We start from the raw sequence: 25,885 nt of genomic DNA on the forward strand, positions 1-25,885 counted from the left end.
TATTATGTATTAAATATTGCCTGGGAACCAGATGGTTTTATGGCTGAGTTTCATTTAACATTTACAGAGGAGATAATTCCAAATCTATTTAAATGATTCCACATAATAGGAAAAAAGAGGGAAAACTCTCCAATTCCTTTCAGGAAGCCAACTTAACATTCACACCAAACCTGATAAAGATAGGCGCCAAAAAGAAAGCTAGACAGACCAGGGGTTGGCAAACTTTTCCTGTAAAGAGCCAAAGAGTCTATATTTAAGGTTTGCAGGCCATACGGTGTCTGTTGCAAGTACTTAACTCTGTGTTGGAACACAAAGGCAGCCAGAGACATTATGTAAATAGATGAGTGTGGTAGTGTTCCAATAAATCTTTATTATGGACACTGAAATTTGACTCTGACATAATTTCAAGTGTTGCAAAATATTATTATTATTTTGATTTTTTCCCAACCATTTAAACATGTAAAAACCATTCTTAGGTCATGGATTGTACCAAAATTGGCCAGATTTGCTTGGGCAGGTACAGTGGTTTGCTGACCAAGGTAATAGCCCAATTTCACTAATCCATATAAATGTGAAAATGTGAAATAAACATTACCAAATAGAATCCAGCAATGTCAAAAGAATCGTACAGTGGGATTAAATCAAGTTTATTCCAGGAATGGCTCAGTATCAGGAAGAATTAGCATATGTCCTTAGTGAACAATTCAAAGTAAAAATGAACAGCCACTTGGCCAAGTCAATATATGCCTAAAAGGATGCTTATAAAGTTCAGCAGATCTTAGGAACACTCTGCAATAGGAAGAAACTACTTAAAATTGATGAAGACTTATTTTGTTTCAGGCAAACAGCATTCTAAATGGAAAGGAGAAAGAAAACAATTTCCAATAAAATCAGGAACCTGACAGGGATGCCTTCTATCATTCCTATTATGCACAGTGCTTTGGGTCCCGCAAACGCAACAGGATGGGAAAATTAGTATAAGTTTTGAAAAGGAAATAAAAACTATTTCCTTCTGTTGCTGATGTGATCGTATACTTTGAAACTCTAAGAGAATCTAATGAGAAAAAACAGTCTATGAGAAATAGTAGAAAATTTGGCATGTGGCCTCATAAAATAAATATATAAAAATCAGCGGTGTTTCTCTGTATTAATAGTAACCAAATGGAAATTCAGTTGGATAAAACATTCCGTCCACAACAACAACAAACTATTAAATACTTAATAATAAATTAATCTGTAAGGACAATAACAGCATAAGAGAGGGGGAGCAATACAGGGTCAAAGTTTTTATATACAGTTGAAACTAAATTGTATTAATTTGAGTGGGCTGTTGTAATTTAAGGTGCTAATTGTGATCTTTGGAGTGACACTAACAAAAAATTTAAAAATATATAGTAAAGGAAACAAAAAAGGAATCAAAATGGTAAACTAGAAAACTTAACACAAAAGAAAGCAGTAAAGGAGGAACTGAAAAACAACAAGAGGGGTGCCTGGGTGGTTCAGTCGGTTAAGCGTCCGACTTTGGCTCAGGTCATGATCTCATTGTTCATGAGTTTGAGCCCTGCATCAGGCTCTTTGCTGACAGCTCAGAGCCTGGAGCCTGCTTCGGATTCTGTGTCTCCCTCTCTCTCTGCCCCTCCCCTGCTTGTACTCTGTCTCTCTCTCTCTCTCAAAAATAAACATTAAAAAAAATTTTTTTAAATAAAAGAAAGAAAACAACAAGGATATCACATATAGAAAACAGCAAAATGTCAGTTCTTTCTTATCCATGATTACATTAAACAGCTTAAACTCTCCAATCAAAAGCAGAGAATGACAGAATAGATTATAACAAAGAAACATGGTCCAACTATATTGTCTACAAAACACTCTCTTTGTATCCAAGAACACAAACAGGTTGAAAGAGGAAGGATGGAAAAAGATACTCCAGGAAAACCGTACCAAAAGAGAGCTGGGTAGATATACTAATATCAGATACAGTAGAGTTTAAGACAAAAATCGTATAAAAAACAAAGACGTTATCTAGTAATAAGAGAGTCAATCTATCAAGAATATGTTATAATTATAGGGGCGCCTGGGTGGCTCAGTCGGTTAGGCATCTGACTCTTGATTTCAGCTCAGGTCTTAATCTCGGGCCAGTGAGTTCAAGTCCCGCATTGGGCCCTGAGCTGGGTGTGAAGCCTCCTTAAGATTCTCTCTCCCTCCCTCTACTCCTCTCCCCCACTTGCACAAGCTCTCTCTCTCTCAAAAAAAAAAAAAAAATGTAATAATTATAAACATATATGAAAGTAACAAAAGTCTCAAAATATAGGAAGCAAAACCTGACAGAAATCAGTGGAGAAATAGAAAGTTCAACAATAATAGTTGGAGACTAATCATTTGATCAATTAGACAAAAGATACTAGGGAAACAGAAGATTCAGACATCACTATATAGCAACCAGACCTGACAGACATCTAGAGAACACCCCTCCCAACAACAGCAGAACACCATTCTCCTCGAAGGCATGTAAAACATTCTTCAGGACAGAACATATATTAGGCCACAAAACAAATCTCAATGAATTTAAAAAGGCTGAAATCATACAGAGTATCTTCTCTGATCACATGGAATGAAAATAGAAATATATATATATATATATATATATATATATATATATATATATTAGAATGTTAATAAAAATAATAGAAGGAAATCTGGAAAATTCACCACTCTGTGAAAATCAAAACCACACTTTATTTAAAAAAATTTTTTTTTAAGTTTATTTATTTTTGACAGAGAGAGAGTGCAAGCATGAGCTGGGGAGGTGCAGAGAGAGAGGGAGACACAGAATCTGAAAAAGGCTCCAGGCTCTAAGCTGTCAGCAAAAGAGCCTCACGCGGGGCTCGAATCCATGAACTGTGAGATCATGACCTGGGCCGAAGTTGGACACTTAACCTACTGAGTCACCCAGGGGCTCCAAAAACACACTTTAAAAAAAGAATATTTATTTATTTTGAGAGAGAGTGTGTATGCACGTTCAAGAGTGGAGGAGGGGGAGACAGAGAGGGAGAGAAAGAGAATCCCAGGCAGGCTCCACCGTTGTTAGTCCAGAGCCTGAAGCCCGAGGCCGATGTGGAGCTCGATCTTACAAACCATGAGATCATGACCTGAGCCGAAATCAAGAGTCAGACATTCAAATGACTGAGCCACCCAGACAACCCCTACTAAAAACACACTTAAAAAAAATTTTTTTTAATGTTTATTTATTTTTGAGAGAGAAAGACAGAGCATGAGTGAGTGAGGGGCAGAGAGAGACGGAGACACAGAATCCGAAGCAGGATCCGGGCTCTGAGTTGCCAGCACAGAGTGCGACGCAGGGCTCAAACTCACAAACCAGGAGATCATGATCTAAGCTGAAGTTGGATGCTTAACGGACCGAGCCACACAGGTGCCTGCCCCAAAAAACATACTTTTAAATAACTAGTGGGTCAAAAAGAAATCCCAAGGAAAATTAGAAAATACTTTTTTATATGATTAAAAACAAAAACACAACATCCCAAAATGGATGGGATACAGCAAAAGCAGTGCTCAGAAGGAAATTTATAGCTGTGAATGCCTCCATTAAAAAAAGAAGAAATATCTCAGGGCACCTGGCTGGCTCAGTCAGAATAGTCACTGAGAGTCACTCAGTGACTCAGTGGCTCTCAGAATAGTCAAGAGAGTCACTCTTGATCTCAGGGTCATAAGTTTGAGCCCCACATTGGGCATACTTTACTTAAATAAATAAACTTAAAAGAAAAGAATATCTCAAATTAATAACCTTCCACCTCAAAAAACTAGAAAAAGAAGAGCAAACTAAATGCAAATAGGGCAGAAATAATAAAGATTAGAGCTAAGATGAACAGAATAGAAAATAAGATAAACAATAGATCAATAAAACCAAGTTGATTCTCTAAAAAGACCAACAGAATTGATAAGCCTTTAGCTAGACTGAAAACTCAAATTAGTAAAATCAGGAATGAAAGTGGGGACCTTATAGAATAAAAAGATCATGAGAATCTTACAAACAATTTGCTATACCAGCAAATTAGATAACCAAGGGGAAATGGGCAAATTCCTAGCCACACACAAACAACCAAAACTGACTGAAGAAGAAATAGAAAATCTGAATGGGCCTGTAACAAGGAAAAAGATTGAATCAACAGTTTAAAAACTTCTAATAAAGAAAAGCCCAGGGCCAGCCGACTTTATTGGTGAATTTTATAAAACATTAAAGAACTGATACCATTCCTTCTAACATTCTTCCCAAAAACAGAAGAGAAGAGAATCTTCCTAACTCATTCCTTGAGGGCAGCACTTCCATGATGCCAACTCCTGACAAAGATACCATAAGAAAAAAACTCTAAAGACCAATACCAATTATGAGTACAGATGCAAAAACCTCAAAAAAAAATCAGGAAATCAAATCCAAAAACATATTAAAAGGTATACAATGGGACCTAATGGGATTTATCCCAGGAATGGGAGGAAGGCAAGTGCAACATATGAAAATCAATGTTAATAAAGGGGAAAATCACATGATCATCTCAATTGATACAGAAAAAGAATTGACAAAATCTAGTATCTTTTCATGATAAAAGCATTCAATAACCTAGGAGTAGAAGGAAATTTCTCAACTTGATAAAGGGCAGCTATGGAAAACCCACAACTGACATTGTTCTCAATGGTGAAAGACTGAAAGTTTTTTCTCTAAGATGAGGAATAAGACCAAGATAATCTGCTTTCATCACTGTTATTCAACATCATACTGGAAGTTTTTACCAAGGCAATTAAACAAGAAAGAGAACTAAAATGCATCCAAGTTAGATGAACCATGGGTTTGGGCCCTGCCTCGGGCTCTCCGCTGTCAGCACAGAGCCTGCTTCAAATCCTGTCCCCCCCCCCCCCCCCGCTTTCTCTCTGCACCTGCCCCATTCACACTCTCTCTCTCTCAAAGTAAATAAACCTAAGCAATTGTTTAAAAGGAATAAAAATACTTAGGAATAAATTTAACCAAGCAGGTGTAGGACTTGTAGACTTAAAACTATAAAACACTGAAAGAAATTAAAGGAGACCTAAGTATATGGAAAGATATTCTGTGTTCATGGGTCAGAAGACTTAATATTCTCCAAATTGATTTACAGATTCAATGCAATACCTTTCATTCTCACTGCCCTTTTTTTTTACAGAAACGGAAAGCTCAGATGGAATTGCCAAGGTGTCAGAATAGCCAAAATGATCTTGAAAAAGATAAAGTTGGAGGACTCAAACTTCTCAATTTCAAAGCTTACTACAAAGCTACAGTGATCAAGATAGTATGGTACTATCTAGATATGTAGATCAATGGATTAGAATTGAAAGACCAGAAATAAACCTATAGATTTATGTTCAATTGATTTTTCTTTTATTTTTTTAATTTTCTAAGTTTATTTATTTTTTGAGAAAGAGAGAGCAAGAGCAGGGGAAGGGCAGAGAGAGAAGGGGACAGAGGATCTGAAGCAGGCTCAGCAGAAAGCCCAGTGTGACGCTTGAACTCAAGAACCACAAGATCATGACCTGAGCCAAAGTCAGAGGCTTAACCAACTGAGCCACCCAAGAGCCCCTGTGTTCAACTGATTTTTCAACAAGGACACCAAGACTCAGGGGAAAGGATATTCTCTTCAGCAAACACTGCCTGGACAACTGGGTAACCCTCTGCAAAAGCATGGAGTTGCATTCTTGTCTCACAGCATATACAAATATTAACTCATAATCGATTGAAGTCCCAAAGGTAAGAGATAAAACTATAAAACTCTGAGAAGAAAACACAGGAGTAACACTTTATGAGCTTGGATTTGGCAGTGGATGGATTCTTAGCTCTAGCACCGAAGTATAAGCAATGGAAGAAAAATAGATAAATTGGATGTCAACAGAATTAAGAACTTTTGTGCACCAAACGTCATTATATAAAAAAGGAAAAAACAACCTACAAAATGGAAGAAAATATTTTTTTTAATTTTTTTAATGTTTATTTATTTTTGAGAGAAACAGAGACAGAATGCGAGTGGGTTAGGGGCAGAAAGAGAGAGAGACACAGAAGCAGAAGCAGGCTCCAGGCTCTGAGCTGTCACACAGAGCCCAACGTGGGGCTCGAACTCACAAGCTGTGAGATCATGACCTGAGCCGAAATCAGATGCTCAACCAACTGAGCCACCCAGGTGCCCCAAGAAAATATTTTCAAATCAAATATCTGATAAGGACCTAGAGTCCAGAATATATAAAGACGCCTTACAACTCAACAATGAAAAGACAAAGAAACCAATTAAAAAGTGGTCAGTGGACATGAATAGACATTTCTCCAAAGAAAAATACGCAAATGCCCCCAAAGCACATGTTCAACATCATCTGGCAAATGCAAATCATAACCCCAATGAAATGCTATAATTTTTAAAAGTGGGAAATAACAAGTGTTGGCAAGGATATGGAGACTGGTGGGAATGTAAAATGGCCTGGATGCTGTGGAAAACAGATTGGCAGTTCCTCAGAAAGTTAAACACAGAATTCCCACATGACCCAGCAATTCCACTCCTAGGTATATAGTTCAAAGAACTAAAAACAGGTGTTCAAACCAATACTTGTACACAAATGCTCAGAGCAGTACTATTGACAATCACCAAAGAGCGAAAAACACTAACATATCTGCCAATTTATGAGTGGATACACAAAATGTGGTATATCCATGCAAGAAAATAGTAGTTAGCCATAGAAAGGAATGAAGTACTGATACATATTAGAACACAGATGAACCGTGAAAACATGCAAAGTAAAAGAAGCCAGTCATAAAAGGCCATTTATTCTCTCATTCCATTTATAAGAAACATCTGGAATAGGCAACTCCATACAGACTAAAAGCAGATTAGTAGCTGCCAGGGTCTGGGGTGACAGAAGGGTAGGGGGAAATGACTGTGTAATGGATACACGGTTTATCCTAAATTAAATTAGAATTAAAACAAGCCGAGGGGCGCCTGGGTGGCTCAGCTGGTTAAGTAGATAGCAGTGATAGCAGTGATGGTTGTATAACATGGCACATGTACTAAAAGCCACTCAATTATACACTTTAAAATGGTTAAGGGGTGCCTGGGTGGCTCAGTCAGTTAAGCAACAAACTTTTTTTTTTTTAATTTTTTAAATGTTTTTTAAATTTATTTGAGAGAGAGAGAGCCAGAGAGAGAGAGAGAGAGCAGGGGAGGGGCAGAGAAAGAGAGAGACACAGAATCCAAAGCAGGCTCCAGGCTCTGAGCTGTTAGCACAGAGCCCAATGCGGGGCTCAAACTCACGAACCATGAGATCATGACTCGAGCTGAAGTCAGACACTCAACCAACTGAGCCACCCCGGCGCCCCCAGCAACCAACTCTTCGTTTTGGCTCAAGTCATGATCTCAGGATTTGAGATCAAGCCCCGTGTTGGGCTCCGTGTTGGGTGTGGAGCCTGCTTAAGATTCTTTCTCTCCCTCTAACGCTTGTGCTGTCTCTCTAAATAAACCAAATAATAAAATTGTTAAAATGGTCAATTTTATGTTATGTAATTTTTACCTCAATTAACTTAAAAAAATACATAAAACACACAAAACAGTTTTATATTTCCTTAGGTACATGGATGTACCGTGTCTATAAAGGCATAACTAATTGTCCAGGATACTCTCCAAGCTGTAATTAGTACTAATGCCAAGAAGGATTGCTAAGGGATATTTTAGCTTGAAATATATGAATTAAAAAGAAATTATTTTTAATAGAAAATGTAAATTAGTCTGTGCATGGTATAAATTCTGGAGGAAGAGCTTTGGAGGCAAATTTCATGGGAAATCCACTTTCCACCTTACATGTTTCTGCATTATTTGAAATGTTAGCAACATATGTACCATTTTATAATCAGATCAAGAAATCAAGCCAGGAAGAGAGCCGGAAGCTGGGGAGCGGAGGGGACTGATGAAATAGAGACCAAGGCTCGTAGTCTGTAATCTTACCTCTCGCACCCATCTGCTGCCACTTTGTGAATACCTATAAAAGCATGAACATAAAAGGGGCCAGCAGGTTCTCCCAGAGACTTCTAAGAAGGAGACAAAGCCAAGGTATTCTGGCAACAACACACCTAGGCCAGAGTGGGGTAGGGGAGAGACTCACAAGGAATAGTGGGATCTGACACCCTGATCATGGCAACCTGGCCCAGATGGACTGAGCCTCCGAACACTGGCCATGCCCACAGCCTGTGGATCCCTTCTGCAAAATCTGGCGGACTGGACTGGGAGTGGATAGATGCCTGATGCCAGGACCAACAGCTGGGTGCAGCGATGGAGGCCTTTAAGACACTGATATCAGCTCTCTGCCCACCCAGACTGACAGTCATTAAAGGAAGCAACAGAGTCTGCTCCAGAGGACTTTTCACATGATGCAAAGAGCTTGTGTGGCTGACAAGAGGGACAGAACCTCTGAGACACCCCAATGGCCAATGCCATGGCCATGAGAATGAGCGTTCACACAAGGTCTCAAATACACATAAACAGAAGCCACAGACAGTGCATAGCCCAACAAGCAGCGGACGCCTAGCAAACCCTCATGCAGAAAAATGAATGCTAACACGCATGCTAAAGCCAGAGCCACAATGGCCTTCCAGATCCCAAAGGACGCCCGGCATCTCTGCATCACCTGCGTCCGCACTTCCAGTCCCAGCCCTGAATCCTGGAATCGCAGCTTTCTGTGAGCTCCCGGGAGACCTGGCTGCACAATTGCATTCTTACACACGGCAGGGCAGATCCAGGTTTTGTGGGGCCTGAGGTTTATATAATTTGGAAGGCCTACTTTAAGAAAAAGAATACAAAATTACAGGCTTGAAATTGGCAAGTGAATAATGAAGGACAAATAAAGAAATTACAACAAATTGTAAATTCTCAAAAGTTGGCAAATACCAAAGCATAGCATCATGTATATATTAGCTCACCTTCCCACCTCTATCATGCTTTTCCTACATCTTTTTGCAGCATAACCTTTGATTACTTCTGAATATGATGATTTTGTAATATCATTTTTGATAGAAACTTATTTATTATAGATACTCAGGATGCCATGAAGTAAAGTATGATTTCTCATGCTGACTTACACACTGTTTGTTCTGAGTAGCTCTGCTAGTTGCTGCACTGAAATCACAGGAATTCTGATCAATTCCCTTTCACAAAATTCACGCCAAAATAAGAGAAAAGTATGGCATGTTTATAATGGTCTCACTGCATTAGCAGGTATATTCCCGACAAGACAGAACCTCAGTTTTAGGCGGGCATCAGTGAGAACAGAATCTTCCAGTTACGGTTTTACATGTCTAACAAGAGGAAGAACTTTCTACAGAGCAGCTTTTATCTCCATACTTTTCAAGCCTCCGTTTTCCTCCCCCGCCCACCTACTTCTGGTGCCTGGCACTGTAGGGCATGTTCATATCACCGTAGCAGCATGTGTCGCTGCATCTTCTTACCATGACACAGTAACTGGTGAGAGCCTTCCTGGAAGCCATTTCTAGTGGAATGGTTGGCAAGGATGTATCTATCTATTTAACCCATACTAAGTACGCATATCCCAGCTCTGTTTCTCCTTAGTCATGTCCCAAAAAGGGCTGCAGCCACTCCAACACCACCCAGTAGAAGAGTGACAGAGGTGGTCAGACAGGGGGAGACAGAGGGCCTCTTCAACTGTCTTGCTTTCACAAATTTTACATGAAAGCATACTAGCCTGTGAATGCACTGTTTGGAAGCCCTCCCACGGGCTCTGACACTTAAGCTTCTGGAAATCCAAACTGGCTATGAGTATTCCTAAGTAAAACCCCTTACTTGAAGGAAAGCTGCATGAGTCTCTTATTGCTGCCGCCAACAGGAACAGAAACAAGTGACTGGAAAGTGTAGAAAGAGCAAGACTTAAGAGGCTAGTTGGGTCTGCGAAATATACTGCAAGCAAGAGATAACGGCCGACCTCCAAAATGATGGGAATTAACAAATGAGGGGACTGGTCAATCCGGAAGGAGGCACGAACAAGAGGAGAGAGGAGAGAGATGTGGCAAAAATGTGGATGGACAGGACCTGATGAGGGAGGAGACCTGTGTGCAGGTGGGCGGAGTCTAACGGGGGGGGGGTGACTAATAGTTGAGGGCGGGGCTAAAGACTAGGGTGGCCTGATAAATGAGTGGACTCTGAAGACCAGGGCCATGGACACACAAAATGTGAGTAACACCCACACGGAAAGGGTCTGCCTGACAGATAATAAGCAGTGACTACTGATGAGTGGGGGACTGGAAATAAGATGAATGGGCCTGGAAATGGGAGGGCAGGGCCCCCTGTGCCAGGCCCCCTTTCTACCCAGCACCACAGGTGGGGACAGAAATGGGAGGGTACCCCAATGAGCATCTCCGTGTTCTTCCCTCCCCTGATCAGTTAGAGAACGCAGCCATAAAGATTCAGTCATGGTGGCGTGGCAACATGGTGCGCCGGACGTTACTGCACACAGCACTCAGGGCCTGGGTCATCCAGTGCTGGTGGAGGTCGATGCAGGCCAAGATGCTGGAGCAGAGACGGCGCCTGGCACTAAGACTCTACACCTGCCAGGAGTGGGCAGTGGTGAAAGTGCAGGCACAGGTTCGGATGTGGCGGGCTCGCAGACGATTTCTTCAGGCACGCCAAGCGGCCTGCATCATCCAGTCTCACTGGCGCTGGCATACCAGTCAAACCCGGGGTCTGATCCGGGGCCGCTATGAGGTCAAAGCCAGCCGGCTGGAACTTGACATCGAAATTCTCTTGACCTAGGGCACTAGTAGAGCCAAGGAGACTGGATCTCTCTTCCAATAAAGACACTTAACTGAGCATACTCTTGCTCTTTGGAAATTAGAGCCATGAAAGAGGGATCAGCCCATACCAGGGTACCCCACTCTAGGCCCTTACTCTTAATGCAAATCTGACCCATCCTGTACCCAGAAGAGACCCCAGGACCCAGGACAGGCTCTGACACCTCAGCCAGCCTGACCCCAGCTCTCTCCACAAGCAGGGTTAGGCATTGGGCTTTATTTTTCTGCAGCCCCTCCCCAGGCATCTCCATTCAAGATAGGACACCAGAGAGTCAGGCTGCAGCCAGAGCCAGCTGGGAAGACCAGGATTCCACAGGCCTATGCTAGGCAGGGTCCTCAGGGCCAGTGCAGTGTTTGACAGGGAGCCAGGAAGACAGGGCACCCAGCTGAGCAACAGCAGGACAGGAGCTGTGCCTCACTGGGGGATAGTCAGCCAGAGCTAGCCTCTGGGGAAGACCAGGACAGGAGCCCAGGAGCAGCAGCTGTGCCTGCCGCTTCCACCACCAGGGGTTGAGAGACAAGGTTTCCCTCCCCTCTGCTGGCCACTTCCTGGGAAAACCAGGCACTGTGGGGGAGGGGAGAGAGAGCCCAGGGAGGTAGGGCTGAGGAAACAAGCAGAGGGAGTCCAAGGGTAGGCAAGGACTGCCCCTATGCCACTGGAAGTCATTGGTTTAGGGATATGACCTCTAAATCTTACCACATCTTCAGAAGCAGCTCTTCTGGCCTCCCCCCAAGATCCACTGTATTTGCCCCAACCCTCCCACAGATGGCCACGCCCCCTGCAGGGCCTGTCTCAGGAGCTGATGGCCTGTGCTGGCTGAATTTCTTGCTAACTCTCAGCACCCAGGCTCAGCCCTCTGTCTCTGTCTCCTCAGGGGCCTTGCATCTGGGTAAGGCTTTCCCTCTCCTCAGGGGTGTGCGTGCGTGCGTGTGGGGCTCAGGGGAGGGTGTTTCCAGAACAGCTATGGCAGAGACGGGGATTCAGGGATCAGTCTGACACCCGTTGCCTCCAGTAGCTGCAGGTGGCAGTGATGCAGCCATAGCTTGCTCTTCCAAAGGAACCCCTCCAGGAGCTCTGGACACAGCTCTCATCTGCCCGCCTCGCTGGCGTGAGAGGTAGGAGACTCGCTAGGTCTGCATGCTGAATATGGCAGAATTCTGCATGACTTTCCCTGTAGGCACCACCCCTGCAGCGAGAGATGGTTAACACCCAGGCTGGCAAGGCTTTACTTCTCTGATTCTCAACCTATGTTTCATTGGAATCCCCTAGGACACAAAACATACCAATGCCTGGGCACATCCAGAGATCCTACTTTTACTGGTCCGTGGAGAGGCCTGGACATTGGAATTCAATGTGCAACCATGATTTGAAAACCGTTGAGTTAAGCCCTTCCCAGCTCAGGTAATATAGCCCACTAGGCCCATGTGGTCCTACCTGGGGATGGTGATGCAGAATTCCAAACTGCTCGCCAGGCTCAAGGTAATTAAGGCTTTCCACTCTGCGATGAGCTAAGAATGCAAAGTAAAACAGGGATTCAGAGGGAGAGCTCCTTTGGTGGAAAATTCTTGGAAGCAAGAAAACACAGGTAGCTGGGGCTGGGATGGGGAGAGGCTGTTGGGGGGAAAATACGTGGGGCCTCTTATCCCCAGAGACAGGACCCCAGGAATATGGCACCATTCCTGTGTGAGCAGTGGAGACTCAGGGACCAGCCCAAGAAGGCCAAGCTTCATCCAAGGTCTAAACTACCACCTTGGGTGTCCCTCTAATGGCCGGGGGTCTTGAGAACCGGAGGTGTCTGGACCTGCGGGTGTTGGGCAACAGACAGCCTGAGGCAGAAGAAATCAATGAGACATAGGATGGGAATCCACAGAGAGGATCTCCTTTAGCAGCCAGGTCTGTGGCTAGAGTCGGCCTGGATTGGTGGAGACACCCAGAGCTCCTCAGCAGAGGTGAGGCTGTAGGTGGGGCTTTCAGAGTCAGACCTCTCAAACCCTCACAGAACATCACAGAACTTCCCTTCTCTTCCCCATCATCATTGAGAATTGAGCTGGAGAAGGAACTCTCCCTGAGAATACACTGAAACACTAGAAGTAGGGATGGGGGGGAGGGGGAGACGGTTGTAGCCTTGGGGCAGGAGTGGTCCTGAGCACACTCTGGGGGACTTTGTATCCCCATTCTTGCTCTTTCCCCAAGTGACATTGTGTCCCCAAGAGATATTGCCCTGTGCCTGATCAACAAAGAAATAAACTGACCTTCAGACTGGCCCAGCATACTAGGCCCCTAAGAAGATAGTTCAGCAAGTAAGGGCCCATCTCGTACTGGTCCCTTGCAGCTCTGAAAAAGGATTCCCAGATGGCATTTCATTCTTGCTCCCAGGATGCTCACCCCATGCTCTCAAGCCCCTCACCTGATACATCTCCAATCTCAGTTCTGATTCTACCATTCAGGGCCTCCATCCTGCCTTGTCTTCTGCTTCTCTCTGTCCCACATGGCAAACCCAAAATGAGATGGCGCTGTGCAATTACAAGATTTGCAGTACAGATACAGTAATTAAGATAGTGCAGTATTGTTGAAAGAATAGATCAATGGAACAGAATAGAGAGCCCAGAAATAGACTCACACAAATATAGTCAACTGAACTTTGAAAATGGAGCAAAGGCAATCCAATGGAAAGGTTTTTTTTCAATGAATGATGTTAAAAAACAACATCCACATGCAAAAAAGGTGAAGCTAGACACAGACCTTACACTTTTTACAAAATTAACTCAAAATGGATCACAGAAGTATAATACTCCGAGAGCCGTGAAAGAATTGATAAGCTGGACCTCATTAAAATAAAAGCTTCTGTTCTGCAAAAGACAGTGGTTATGAGACATAAGAAAAGAAACCACAAACTGGAAGAAAATGTTTGCAAAAGACAGTTGATAAAGATTTGTTATCTAAAATGTACAAATAACCCTGAAAACTTAATAATAAGAAAATGAACAACTCATTAAAAATGAAGAAAAGACCAAGCAGACACTTCACCAGAAAAGAGGTACGGATGGCAAACTAGCATATGAAAATATATTCAACATAATACATTATTAAAGAATTGAAAATTAAAACAATAATGAAATAACCCTACACATCTATTAGGAAGTCAAAAATCCAAAACACTGACAACACCAAATGCTGGCTAAGATGTGGAGCAACAGGAATGCTTATTCAATGCTGGTGGGAATGCTAAATGGCACACTCACTCTGGAGGACAGTTTGGTGGTTTAATACAGAACCAAACATAGGCTCCCTATATGATCCAGCAATTCAGCTTCTTTGTATTTACTCAAGTGAGTTGAACACTTATGTCTACACAAAAATCTGCATATGAATGTTTATAGCAGTTGTATTCATAATTGTCAAAAGTTGAAGGCAACCAAGAAGACTTTCCAATGGGTAACTGATAAACTTACTGCGGTACATCCATACCACAATGGAATATTTAGTGAAGAAACAAGCTGTCAAGCCACAGAAAGACATGGAGGAATTTTGAACTTAAATCTGAAAAGGTAACATATTGCATGATTCCAACTATATGACATTCTGGAAAAGGCAAACTATGGAGACAGTAAATGGTTGGCAGGTGTCTGGTGGAGGGAATGAGGGATGAACAGGTGAAACCATAGGAGCATTTTATTCTGTATGATACTATAAATGCAGATACATGAAATTATGTATTTGTCAAAAACCAGAGAACTACAAAACACAAAGTGAGCTCTGATGTAAACCATGGGCTTTAGTTAATAATAATGCAGCAATACTGGTTTGTCAATTGTAATAAATGTACCATGCTAATGCAAGATGTTAATAATAAGCTAAACTGTGTGCAGCAGGATGAGGCGCAGGGAGCCCATGGGACCTCTATTTTCTGCTCAATTTTTCCATAAACCTAAAACTGCTTTAAAATGAAAGGCTGTTAATATAAAAAATAAAAGGCATAATGACTAGAACAAAAGTACTAAAGCTGTCTGCATTTGTAAACAGCTTGATTGTGTACATAGAAAGTCATTAAGTATCTACTTGAACACCTACTTGAATATGTGAGTTTAGTACAGTCATGGGATATAATGTCAATATACAAAAATCAATTGTCCAAAGAAGGTATATAAATGGCCAACAAGCACATGAAAAGATGTGCAGCATCACTAATCATTAGGGAAATGCAAATCAAAACCATGATAAGATATCACTTTGTATCCATTAGGATATGAAGACTTTTCTGAAAAACACCAACAAACAAAAAAACCCAAAATAGCAAGTGTTGGCAAGGATGTGGAGAAATTGAAAAGTTTGTGCATTGCTGGTAGGAATGCAAAATGGTACAGCTATTGTAGAAACTTGTATGGCAATTCTCAAAATATTAAAAATGGAATTACCATGTGACCCAGCAAGTCCAGTTCTGGGTATACACCCAAAAGAAGTGAAAGGAGAAATTCAACAGATAGTATGAACCATGGTTATAGCAACATATTCACAATAACCAAAAGGTGGAAGCAACCCAAGTGTCCATTGATAGATGAATGCATAAACAAAATTAGCACATATGGAATGTTATTCTGCCCTCAAAAAGAAGGAAACATCAACATATTTTATAATATGAATGAATCCTGAGGACATAATGCTAAATGAAATAAGCCAGTCACAAAAGAACAAATACTATTATGATTCCTCTTATATGAAACTTCAAGAGTAGCCAAATTCATAGAGACAGAAAGTAGAATGGTGTTTGCCAGGGGGAGGGGGAGGAGGGAATGGGAAATTAGTGTTTAATGGATACAGAGTCACGTGGAGAAGATGAAAAAGATGGATGGTGGTGATGGTTACATAACAGCATGAATATATTTAATCCCATAGAAACATTCTCTTAAAAATAGTTAAAAGGGCAAATTTTATGTCATGTATATTTTACCACAGTAAAAAAGTAAATTATAACTAACAAAAAACTGGAAAATAAAATTAAACTTAAATAAGCATTTCCAATAGCATCAAAAAAAAAAAAAGCAAATGCCTAAGAAACAGAAATAGAAGATTTCCATGCTGAAAACTACACAACATTGCTGAGAGAAATTAAAGAAGACTGAAATAAATGAAAAAATATGCCATATTCATGAATTGAGTGACAATATTGCTAAGATTACAGTTTCCCACAAATTGATCTATATATTCAATACAATCCCAAACAAAATTCCAGAAGATTGTTTTTGTGCAACTTAAAAGGCTGATTCTAAAACCTATGTTGAAAAGCAAAGGACCTAGAACAGCCAAGACAGTCTTGAAAAAAATCAAATAAAATTGAAGAGCTTACCTCACCTGACCTCAAGCCTTACTAGAAAGCTACAGTAATTAAGACAGTGTGGTGTTTATTAAGATAAATAGATCAATGAAACAAAATAGAATCTGGAAACAGTCTCACCCATTTGTGGTCAACTAGTATGATCTAAGTCCTAAATGTAAAAGCTAAAAATAAAGTTTCTAGGAAAAAAGAAAAGGAATGTAGTGATATCCGTGAAAATGACACAGTGGATGGCTCCTAGGCCCATTCCTCCATAGAAACATCAAAAAGTCAAACAAAAACTATCAAAACCAACTTTGTCAGAACTCTACAAAACAGTCAAAAGTTTACAGCAACCAAATGAATGCTGATTAAAGAAAAAGGCAATTTAAAAACAGTAGGAAGACTTTGTGGAATTTTTACTTGCCATTGTCCCATCCCTCCTCTTCAGAATGAGGGCTGTCTTGCAGATGGCAGCCCAGTGTGGGACCTGGTTACTGATTCCAGAGCAGAGCAGACCATAGAATCATGTTTGCTGGTCTAATCTGTCTGGGTGTTACCTGAAGGACTAATGCAAGGCACCTGCCTTCGGTTTGCCAATCTCAGAGCTCATTTGGGGTGGAAAAGCAGTAAGCGTTCCTGGAACAATGTAAGGCAAATGAACAACCTCAGCTGTTTGGGGAAAAAGATTATATATTAGGCACACAACAGAGTGCTAAAAGCCTCATGGGAAAATCTGGGTGTAGTTTCCTTCAGAAATTAAGGCATTCAAAGTGCCTGTGTGTACTGGGAAATTAAAAAAGCCATGTTCATGACCAGGGCAAGACTTATGCTCAGAAGACACCTGCAAAGACCTAAATCTTTCATCCCTGTCTCATCCCTAAGCTGTTTGGAAGCAAAGACTAAGGCAGATGGCCAGGCTAAATGGCCTGGCTAAGTGTTGAGGGAGTGTCCCAGTGCAGAATCAACTTGCAAAAAGTAGAAGAGTTCTTTTTTCTTCTCTCTCTTGGAATTCAAGAAATTTTCCAATAAATCACTAGCTAAACACAGGTAAAGGAAGACAGACTTCAGAGACCACACATTACAAAGAACATAGACTTGGGGAGCTTGGGTGGCTAAGTCGGTTGAGCATCCGACTTTGGCTCAGGTCATGATCATATGGTTCATGGGTTCAAGCCCCATGTTGGGTTCACTGCTGTCAGCATGGAGCCCACTTTGGATCCTCTGTCCTCTTCTCTCTTTGCCCCTACTCCATACACATGCATGCACACACACACACTCTCTTTCTCCCAAAAATACATAAACATTTAAAAAAGAACACAGACTTAAAATAATAATTTAGAAAAGTCACTAACCAAACAATCATAGCCCACAACAAGCCACAAAAACACAACTTGGGAAGAGAGAAGATGCTGACTTCCAGAGTTGCCACATTATAATAAAAATGTCCAGTTTTCAACAAAAAGTTACAAAACATGTGAAGAAACAGGAAAGTATGACACATTCACAGGAGAAATGACCAGAAATTGTCCCTGAGGAAGCACAGACATTGAATCTACCAGAAAAAGAATCTAAATCAATGATCCTACATATTCTCAAAAAGCTACAGGATATCAGAGACAAAGAGTTAAAGGAAACTGGGACAACAATGTATGAGCAAATAGAGAATATTGATAAAGAAAAATAAATTATAAAAAGGAACCAAATAGAAAATCTAGAGTTGAAATGTACAGTAACCAAAATGAAAACTACTAAAAGGTAGTTTTCAGCAGATTTCAGCAGGCAGAAGAAAGAATCAGTGAACCTGAAGATAGGACAATCCAGTCTGAGGAGAATAAATAAAAGAAGAATGAAGAAAGGGGAACAGAGCTTAGGAGAGCGAGACACCATCAAAAGTACTAAAATATGCATAATGGGAATCCCAGATTAAGAGGACAGAGAGTAAGGGACAGACAGAATATGTGAAGACACAGTGCCTGAAAACGTCTCACATTTAATAAAATACAATAATCTAAATACCCTAAAAGTTCAATGAACTCCAAGAAGGATAAACATAAAGAAACCCACACTGAGGCACTTTATAATTAAATTGTCTAAGGCCAATGACAAAAAGAGAATCTTGACATTAGCCAAAGAAAAATTCATCATGCATAAGAGACTTAGTAAAATTAATGGATTTCTCATTAGAAATCAGGGAGATGAGAAGGGAGTGGGATATTTTTAAAGAGCCCCTAAGAGACTTTAGATTCAAAGACACAGAAAGGTTGAAAGTAAAAGGATGAGGGGTGCTTGGGTGGCTCAGTTGGTTAAGCGTCTGACTTCGGCTCAAGTCATGATCTCACAGTTTGTGAGTTCAAGCCCTACGTCAGGCTCTGTGCTGACAGCTTACTCAGAGCCTGAAGGCTGCTCTGGATTCTGTCTCCCTTTCTCTCTGCCCCTCCCCCGCTCACACTCTGTCTCTGTCTCTCTCAAAAATAAATAAGCATTAAAAAAAAAAAAAAAAGAAAGTAAAAGGATGGAAAGACAGATTCCATGCAAACAGTAAACAAAAGAGCTGTAATGGCTGTACTATTACTATTTTAAAATGTCTATTAAAAAGAGAGATCTCGGGGTGCCTGGGTAACTCAGTCAGTTAAGCTTCCGACTTCGGCTCAGGCTGTGATCTCATGGTTCGTGGGTTTAAGCCTTGCATTGGACTCTGTGCTAACAGCTCAGAGCCAGGAGCCTGCTTCAAATTCTGTGTCTCTTTTTCTCTATGCCCCTTCCCCACTTGTGCTCTCTCTCTCTCTCTCTCTCAAAAATAAATAAAAACAATTTAAAAAATGAAAAAAAAGAGAAAGATCTCAAACAGAAAGGGGACAAAAATGTCAACCAGCAATACTATATTCAGCAAAACTGTCCTTCAAGAATGAGGTAAAAATAAAGACTGCCCCAGACCAACAAAACCTGAGGGAGTTTTTCACCATTAGACATGCCTTATGAGAAGTACCAACAAGAGTTCTTTAAATTGAAATGAAAAGACATTAAACAGGAACATGAAAGCATATGAAAGTATAAATCTTACTAGTAAAGGTAAGTATAAAGACAAATACAGAATACTGTCATACTGTAATGGTAATGTAATGGTAATGTAAATCACTTTTAACACTGGTGTAAAAATTAAAGTACAGAAGTATTAAGAATAACTATAAAAGGGCGCCTGGGTGACTCAGTCAGTTAGGTGTCTGACTTCAACTCCAGGCATGATCTCACAGTTCGTGGGTTCGAGCCCTGCATCAGGCTCTGTGCTGGCAGCTCAGAGCCTGGAGCCTACTTCAGATTCTGTGTCTCCCTCTCTCTCTGCACCTCCCCCACTCACACTCTGTCTCTCTCTCAAGGATAAATTTTTAAAAAAAAATTTTTTAAAAGAATAACTATAAACAAAGTTGTTAATGAAAGCACAAATTTTTAGAAAAGTAAAATCTGGGGCACCTGGGTGGCTCAGTCGGTTAAGCGGCAGACTTGGGCTCAGGTCATGATCTCACAGTTTGTGGGTTTGAGCCCCGCGTTGGGCTCTGTGCTGACAGCTCAGAGCCTGGAACCTGCTTCAGATTCTGTGTCTCCCTCTCCCTTTGCCCCTTCCCTACTCACATGTGCACGCGCGCTCTCTCTCTCTCAAAAATAAACATTAAAAAAAAATTTTTTTAAAGGTAAAATCTGACATCAATAACAAAACGTGTGTGGGGGGATAACATGTAGAGTTTTTATATATGATTAAAGTTAAGTTGTTACCCCTTAAAATAGACTAACATACCTATAAATTGTTTTATGTAAACCTCACAGTAAGCACAAAGGAAATAACCCAAAGTAGGTACACAAAAGATAAAGAGAAAAGAATCAAAGCATATCACCACAAAAAAAATCCCTTCAAATCACAATAAAGACAATAAGAGAGTAAGATAGGAATAAGAGAGCTACAAAAAAGACATAAAACAATTAACAAAATGGCAAGAGTAAGTCCTTACCTATCAATAATTACTTCAAATGTAAATAGACTAAACAATCCAATCAAAAGACATATTGTGGATGAATGGATTTACACTTGATCTTAGCCAAAAGGTCGAGAAGCATGGATGAATGGATTTAAAAACAAAGTCGGGGCACCTGGGTGGGTCAATCGCTGAGCATCCAACTCTTGATTTTGGCTCAGGTCATTATCTTAAGGTTCAGTTAGTGAGTTTGAGCCTTGTGTCAGGTTCCACACTGACAGAGCAGAGCCTGCTTGGGATTCTCTATCTCCCTCTCTCTCTGCCCCTAACCCCCTCAAAATAAACAAATTAATTAAAAAGAAAAGGAAATCCTTTAAAAAAATAAGAAATTAAAAACAAAACCAAACAACATGCTGTCTACAAGTCACCTTAGATTTAAGGACACACATAGGCTACACGTGAAGGGATAGAGGAAGATATTACATGCAAATGGGAACCAAGAGAGCAGCAAAGATAATGATTAAAGGGTCAATGCAACAAGAATATATAACAGCTTGAAATATGCGTACACTCAACATCAAAGCACCTAAGTATACAGAGCCAATGCTGGCAGATATAAATGGAGAAATACACACCAATACAATAAAATAGTAGGAGACTTTAATACCCCACTCTCAGTAATGGATAAATCATCCAGACAGAAAATCAATAAGGAAACAGAACTGAACAACACTATAGACCAAATGGCTCTAACAGGCCTATGTAAAACATTCCCCCCAACAGCAGCAGCATATTCATTTTTCTCAAGGGCACATTTTTTTCTCCAGGATAGATCATATGCTAGGTCACAAAACAAATCTTAATAAACTTAAGAAGAGTGAAGTCATTCCAAGTATCTTTTCTAATCACAATGCAATGAAAATAGAAATCAATAACAGAAAGAAAAGGGGGAAATTCACGAATACATAGAAATTAAACAACAAACTCTTAGCCATTGAGCCAAAGAAGAAATAGAAAAGGAAATTAGAAAATATATTCATAAACAAACAAAAGTGAAAATACCTTATACCAAAACTTGTAAGATGTAGCAAAAGCAGTTATACAAAGGAAATTCATAGCAACAAATGTCTATCTAAAATAGAAGATTTCAGCAGCGCCTGCCTGGCTCAGTGGGTACAGTATCTGACTTTTGATCTCACAGTTGTGAGTTCAAGCCCCACACTGGGCACAAAGCCTACTTAAAAAATAAAAATAAATAAGTAAATAAAAATAGAAGATTTCAAACAACCTAACTTTATACCGCAAAGAACTAGAAAAAGAACAAACTAAACCCCAAATCGGTAGAAAGAAAAAAATAAAGCAGAAATAAATGAAACAGAGAATACAAAAACAATTTAAACATTGATGAAATTAAGGGTTGACAGACTAAGAAAAAGAAGATTCAAATAAATAAAATTGTGAGTAAAAGAGGAAACTTTACAATTGATGCTACAGAAATAAAAAGAATCATAAGGGACTATTATGAAAAACTATATGCCAACAAACTGGGCAATGCAGCAGAAGTCAAAAAATTCCTAGAAACACATCATCTATCAAGACTGAATCAAGAAACAGAAAACCTGGACAGACCAATAACAAAAAGGAAGGCTAGAGCAGCAATCAAAACACTCCCAACAACAGAAGACATGAATACACATTTTTCCAAAGAAGACATCCAGATGGCTAACAGACACATGAAAAGACGCTCAACATCACTCATCATCAGGGAAATACAAATCAAAATCACAATGAGAGACCACCTCACACCTGTCAGAATGGCTAAAATTAACACAGGAAACAAGTTGGCAAGGATGTGGAGAAAGGGAAACCCTCTTGCACTGTTGGTAGGAATGCAAACTGGTGCAGCCACTCTGGAAAACAATATGGAGGTTCCTCAAAAAGTTAAAAATATAACTATCTTAGATCTAGCAATTACACTACTAGGTATTTACTCAAAGGACACAAAAATACAGATTCAAAGGTGTACATGGATCCTGATGTTTGTAGCAGCATTATCAAAAATAGCTAATCTATGGAAAGAACCCAAATGTCCACTGACTAATAAATGGATAAAGAATAAGTGGCATATAGCAATCGAATATTACTCAGCCATCAAAATGAATGAAATCTTGCCATTTGCGATGATGTGGGTGGAGCTAGAATGTATTATGCTAAGTGAAATAGAGAAAAACAATACCATATGATTTCACTCATATGTGCAATTTAAGAAACAAAACAGATGAACATACAGAATGGGGGACAAAAAAGAGGGAAACAAACTGTAAGAGACTCTTATGGATGGAGAACAAACTAAGGGCTGATGGAGAGAGATGGGTGGGGGATGGGATACATGGGTGATGGGTATTAAGGAGGGCACCTGTTCTGATGAGCACCGGGTGTTGTATGTAAGTGATGAACCACTGAATTCTACTCTTAAAACCAATACTGCACTGTATGTTAACTAACTAGAATTTAAATAAAATTTTGAAAAAAAAAAAACTCACTCTCAACAAATAAAAGTCTAGGACCAGATAGCTTCATGGGTGAATTTTACCAAACATTTAAAGAAAAATTAAAAACAGTCCCCAAACTCTTACAAATTAGAAGAAGAGAGAACACTTCAAATTCATTTTATGAGGCCAACACTACCCTGATACAAAAGTCAAAAACAAAACAAGAAAAGAAATCTTCAGGCCAATATTCTTGATGAATATAGATGCAAAATCCCTCAAGAAAATACTAGCAAACCAAATTTATTAGCTCATTAAAAGGATCATACAAAGTGACCAAGTAGGATTTATCCCTAGAATACAAAGATCCCAGGGACCTGGGGGCTCAATCGGTTAAGCATGTGACTCTTGATTTTGGCTCAAGTCATGATCCCAGGGTCATGGGATCAAGCCCCATGTCAGGCCCCCCGCTGTGAAGCCTATTTAAGATACACTCTCTCTTTCTGCTGCCCCTCTCCTCCACTCCCATTCTCTCTCTCTCTCAAATAAAAAAAAACAAAACAAACAAAACGATCCCAACAAACGCAAATGAATCAGTCTGAGATACCACATTAACAGAACGAAGGATAAAAATCACATGATCATCTCAAGATGCAGAAGAACATTTGACAAAATTCAACACCCTTTTGTGATTAAAACAAAACCACAACTCTCAACAAATTAGGTATCGAAGGAACTTACGTCAGGGGTACGCAGACGGCTCAGTCAGTTAAGCAACCTATGCTCAGGTTCATGAGTTCAAGCCCTGCATGGGCTTCTCTATCTCCATCTCTCTCTGTCCCTCCCCCATTCTTTCTCAAACATAAATAAATATTAAAAAAAAAAAGACACTTATTTAGAAGGAACATAATAAAGGACATTTACGGAAAGCCCAAAGTTAATAGCATACTCAGTGGTGAAATCATACTCAGTGGTGAAAAGGTGAAAGTTTTTCCTCTAAGATTTGGAGCAGGGAATGGGTGTCCACTCTTATCTCTTCTATTCAGCATAGTACCAGAAGTCTTACTCAGAGCAATTAAGCAAGAAAAATTTTAAAAACTCTAAATCCAAAAGAAAAAAGTAAAACGATCTGTTTGCAGATGTCATGATCTCATATGTTAAAAACCCTAAAATTACACACACACACACACACACACACACACACACACACACACACAAAACCTGTTAGACTTAAACACTTTCAGTAACGTTTCAGGATGCAAAATCAACAAACAGACAAAAGTCAGGTGTATTTGTTTTTTTAAATTTTTTTAATGTTTACTTTTGAGAGAGAGACAGAGTGTAAGGGGGGGGGGTGGAGTGAGGGGGAAGAGAGGGAGACACCGAATCAAGAGGAGGCGCCAGTGTCTGAGCTGTCATAAAGCCTGACACAGAGCTGGAACTCACGAACTGTGAGACCATGACCTGAGCCGAAGTCGGACACTTAACCAACTGAGCCACCCAGACGCCCCAATCAGTTGCATTTCTATACACTAACAATGACCTCTCTGAAAAGGAAATTAGGAAGACAGTAGCATTTACAATAACATCAAAAAGAATAAAATACCTGGGAATAAACTTAACCAAGGAGGTGAAAGACTTGTACACTTTAAACTATAAAACACTGATGAGAGAAATTAGAGACATAAATTAATGGAAGAATACCCCATATTTATGGATTAGAAAAATTAATGCCATCAAAATGTCCATATGATCCAAAATAATCTACAGATTCAATTTAATCTCTATCAAAATTCCAATGGCATTTTTTTTACAGAAATAGCAAAATTCATTTGGAACCAAAGAAGACCCCAAATAACCAAAGCAATTTTGAGCAAGAAGGATAATGCTGGAGGTGTCCTATTCCTTGATTACAGACTATATTATAAAGCTCCAGTAATCAAACAGTATGGTATTGACATAATAACAGACATATAGGTCAGTGGAACTGAACAGGGAGCCCAGAAATAAACCCATGCATATATGATCAAATGGTCTTCGACAAGGGTGCCAAGAATGCACAATAGGGAAAAAAAACAGTCTCTTCAATAGGTGGTAATGGGAAAATTAAACTTCCACATGCAAAAGAAAGATATTGTACCTTTATTTCACACCACATATAAAAGTCAACTCAAAATGGATTAAAGACTCAAATATAAAAGCTAAAACAATAAAACGTTTAGAAGAAAACATAGGGAAAAGCTTCTAGACATTGGACTTGGTATGATTTCTTGGATATGACAACAAAAGCACAGGCATTTAAAAAAATACATAAGTGGGATTCCACAAAATTAAAAAGCTTCTTCACAACAAAGGAAACAATCAACAAAATGAAAAAGCAACTTATGGAACAGGAGAAAATATTTGCAAACCATCTATCTGGTAAGGGGTCAATATCCAAAAAATATAAGGAACTCCTACAACTCAGTAACAACAAACAAACAAACAAACAAAAAAACCAAATAGGTAAAGGACTTGAATACACATTTCACCAAAGAAGACATACAAATGGCCAATAGGTAAATGAAAATGTGCTCAACATCACTCATCATCAGGGAAATGCAAATCAAAACCATAATAAGATATCTCCTTACACCTGTCAGAATGGCTAGAATCAAAAAGACAAGAAACAAGGAGCACCTGGTGGCTCAGTCAGTTAAGCATCTCTCAGTTTTGGCTCAGGTCATGATCCCATGGTTCATTGGCCTGGACCCTGTAGGGCTCTGAGCTGACAGTGTGGAGCCTGCCTAGGATTCTCTCTCTCCCTCTCTGTCCATCTCTCTCTCTCTCTTTATCTCTCAAAAAAAAAAAAAAAAAAAAAGACAAGAAACAAGTGTTGGTGAGGATGTGGAGAAAAAGGAAGTCCCATACACTTGTGATGGGAATGTAAATTGGTGCAGCCACTGTGGAAAACAATATAGAGTTTCCTTAAAAAAATTTAAAATAGAATTATGATATGATTGAGTAATTCCACTACTAGATATTTATCCAAAGAATATGAAAACACTAATTCTAAAAGATATATGCACTTGTATGTTTATTGCAGTATTATTTACAATAGCAAAGATAAGGAAGCAACCAAGTTGCCTATCAATAGATGAATGGACAAAGAAGATGTGGTCTATATGCACAATAGAATATTACTCAGCCATAAAAAAGAATGAGATCTTGTCATTTGCAACAACATGACTGGACTTAGAG

At 40.0% G+C, this 25,885-nt stretch overlaps 2 protein-coding genes across 5 annotated transcripts in view; one reads left to right on the plus strand and one right to left on the minus strand.

Moving 5' to 3' along the window:
* Positions 1-25,885, minus strand: part of LOC106987058 (IQ domain-containing protein F3) — a 62,212-nt gene that overhangs the window by 30,084 nt on the left and 6,243 nt on the right. Inside the window, exons 2-3 of one of the 4 annotated variants that reach the window (XM_053219300.1) lie at positions 13,285-13,356; positions 12,312-12,385 (exon numbers count right to left, since the gene is read on the minus strand). The exons of 1 other annotated variant lie outside the window; for it this stretch is intronic. In XM_053219300.1, coding sequence (XP_053075275.1) covers positions 12,312-12,385; positions 13,285-13,333 — 123 coding nt within the window. In that variant the 5' untranslated portion in view covers positions 13,334-13,356. Of the gene's footprint in view, positions 1-12,311; positions 12,386-13,129; positions 13,212-13,284; positions 13,357-25,885 lie in introns of those variants that run through there. 2 more of the 4 variants (XM_053219302.1, XM_053219301.1) reach the window with 2 other exon arrangements.
* Positions 10,193-10,895, plus strand: IQCF6 (IQ motif containing F6). The gene is made up of 2 exons (XM_053219306.1): positions 10,193-10,258; positions 10,470-10,895. Exons 1-2 carry the CDS (start codon positions 10,244-10,246, stop codon positions 10,836-10,838), a joined length of 384 nt encoding a protein of 127 aa, XP_053075281.1. The 5' UTR covers positions 10,193-10,243; the 3' UTR covers positions 10,839-10,895.

The sequence above is a fragment of the Acinonyx jubatus genome, chromosome A2 (genome assembly GCF_027475565.1).
Source record: "Acinonyx jubatus isolate Ajub_Pintada_27869175 chromosome A2, VMU_Ajub_asm_v1.0, whole genome shotgun sequence".
In the NCBI taxonomy this organism is placed as follows: domain Eukaryota; kingdom Metazoa; phylum Chordata; class Mammalia; order Carnivora; family Felidae; genus Acinonyx; species Acinonyx jubatus.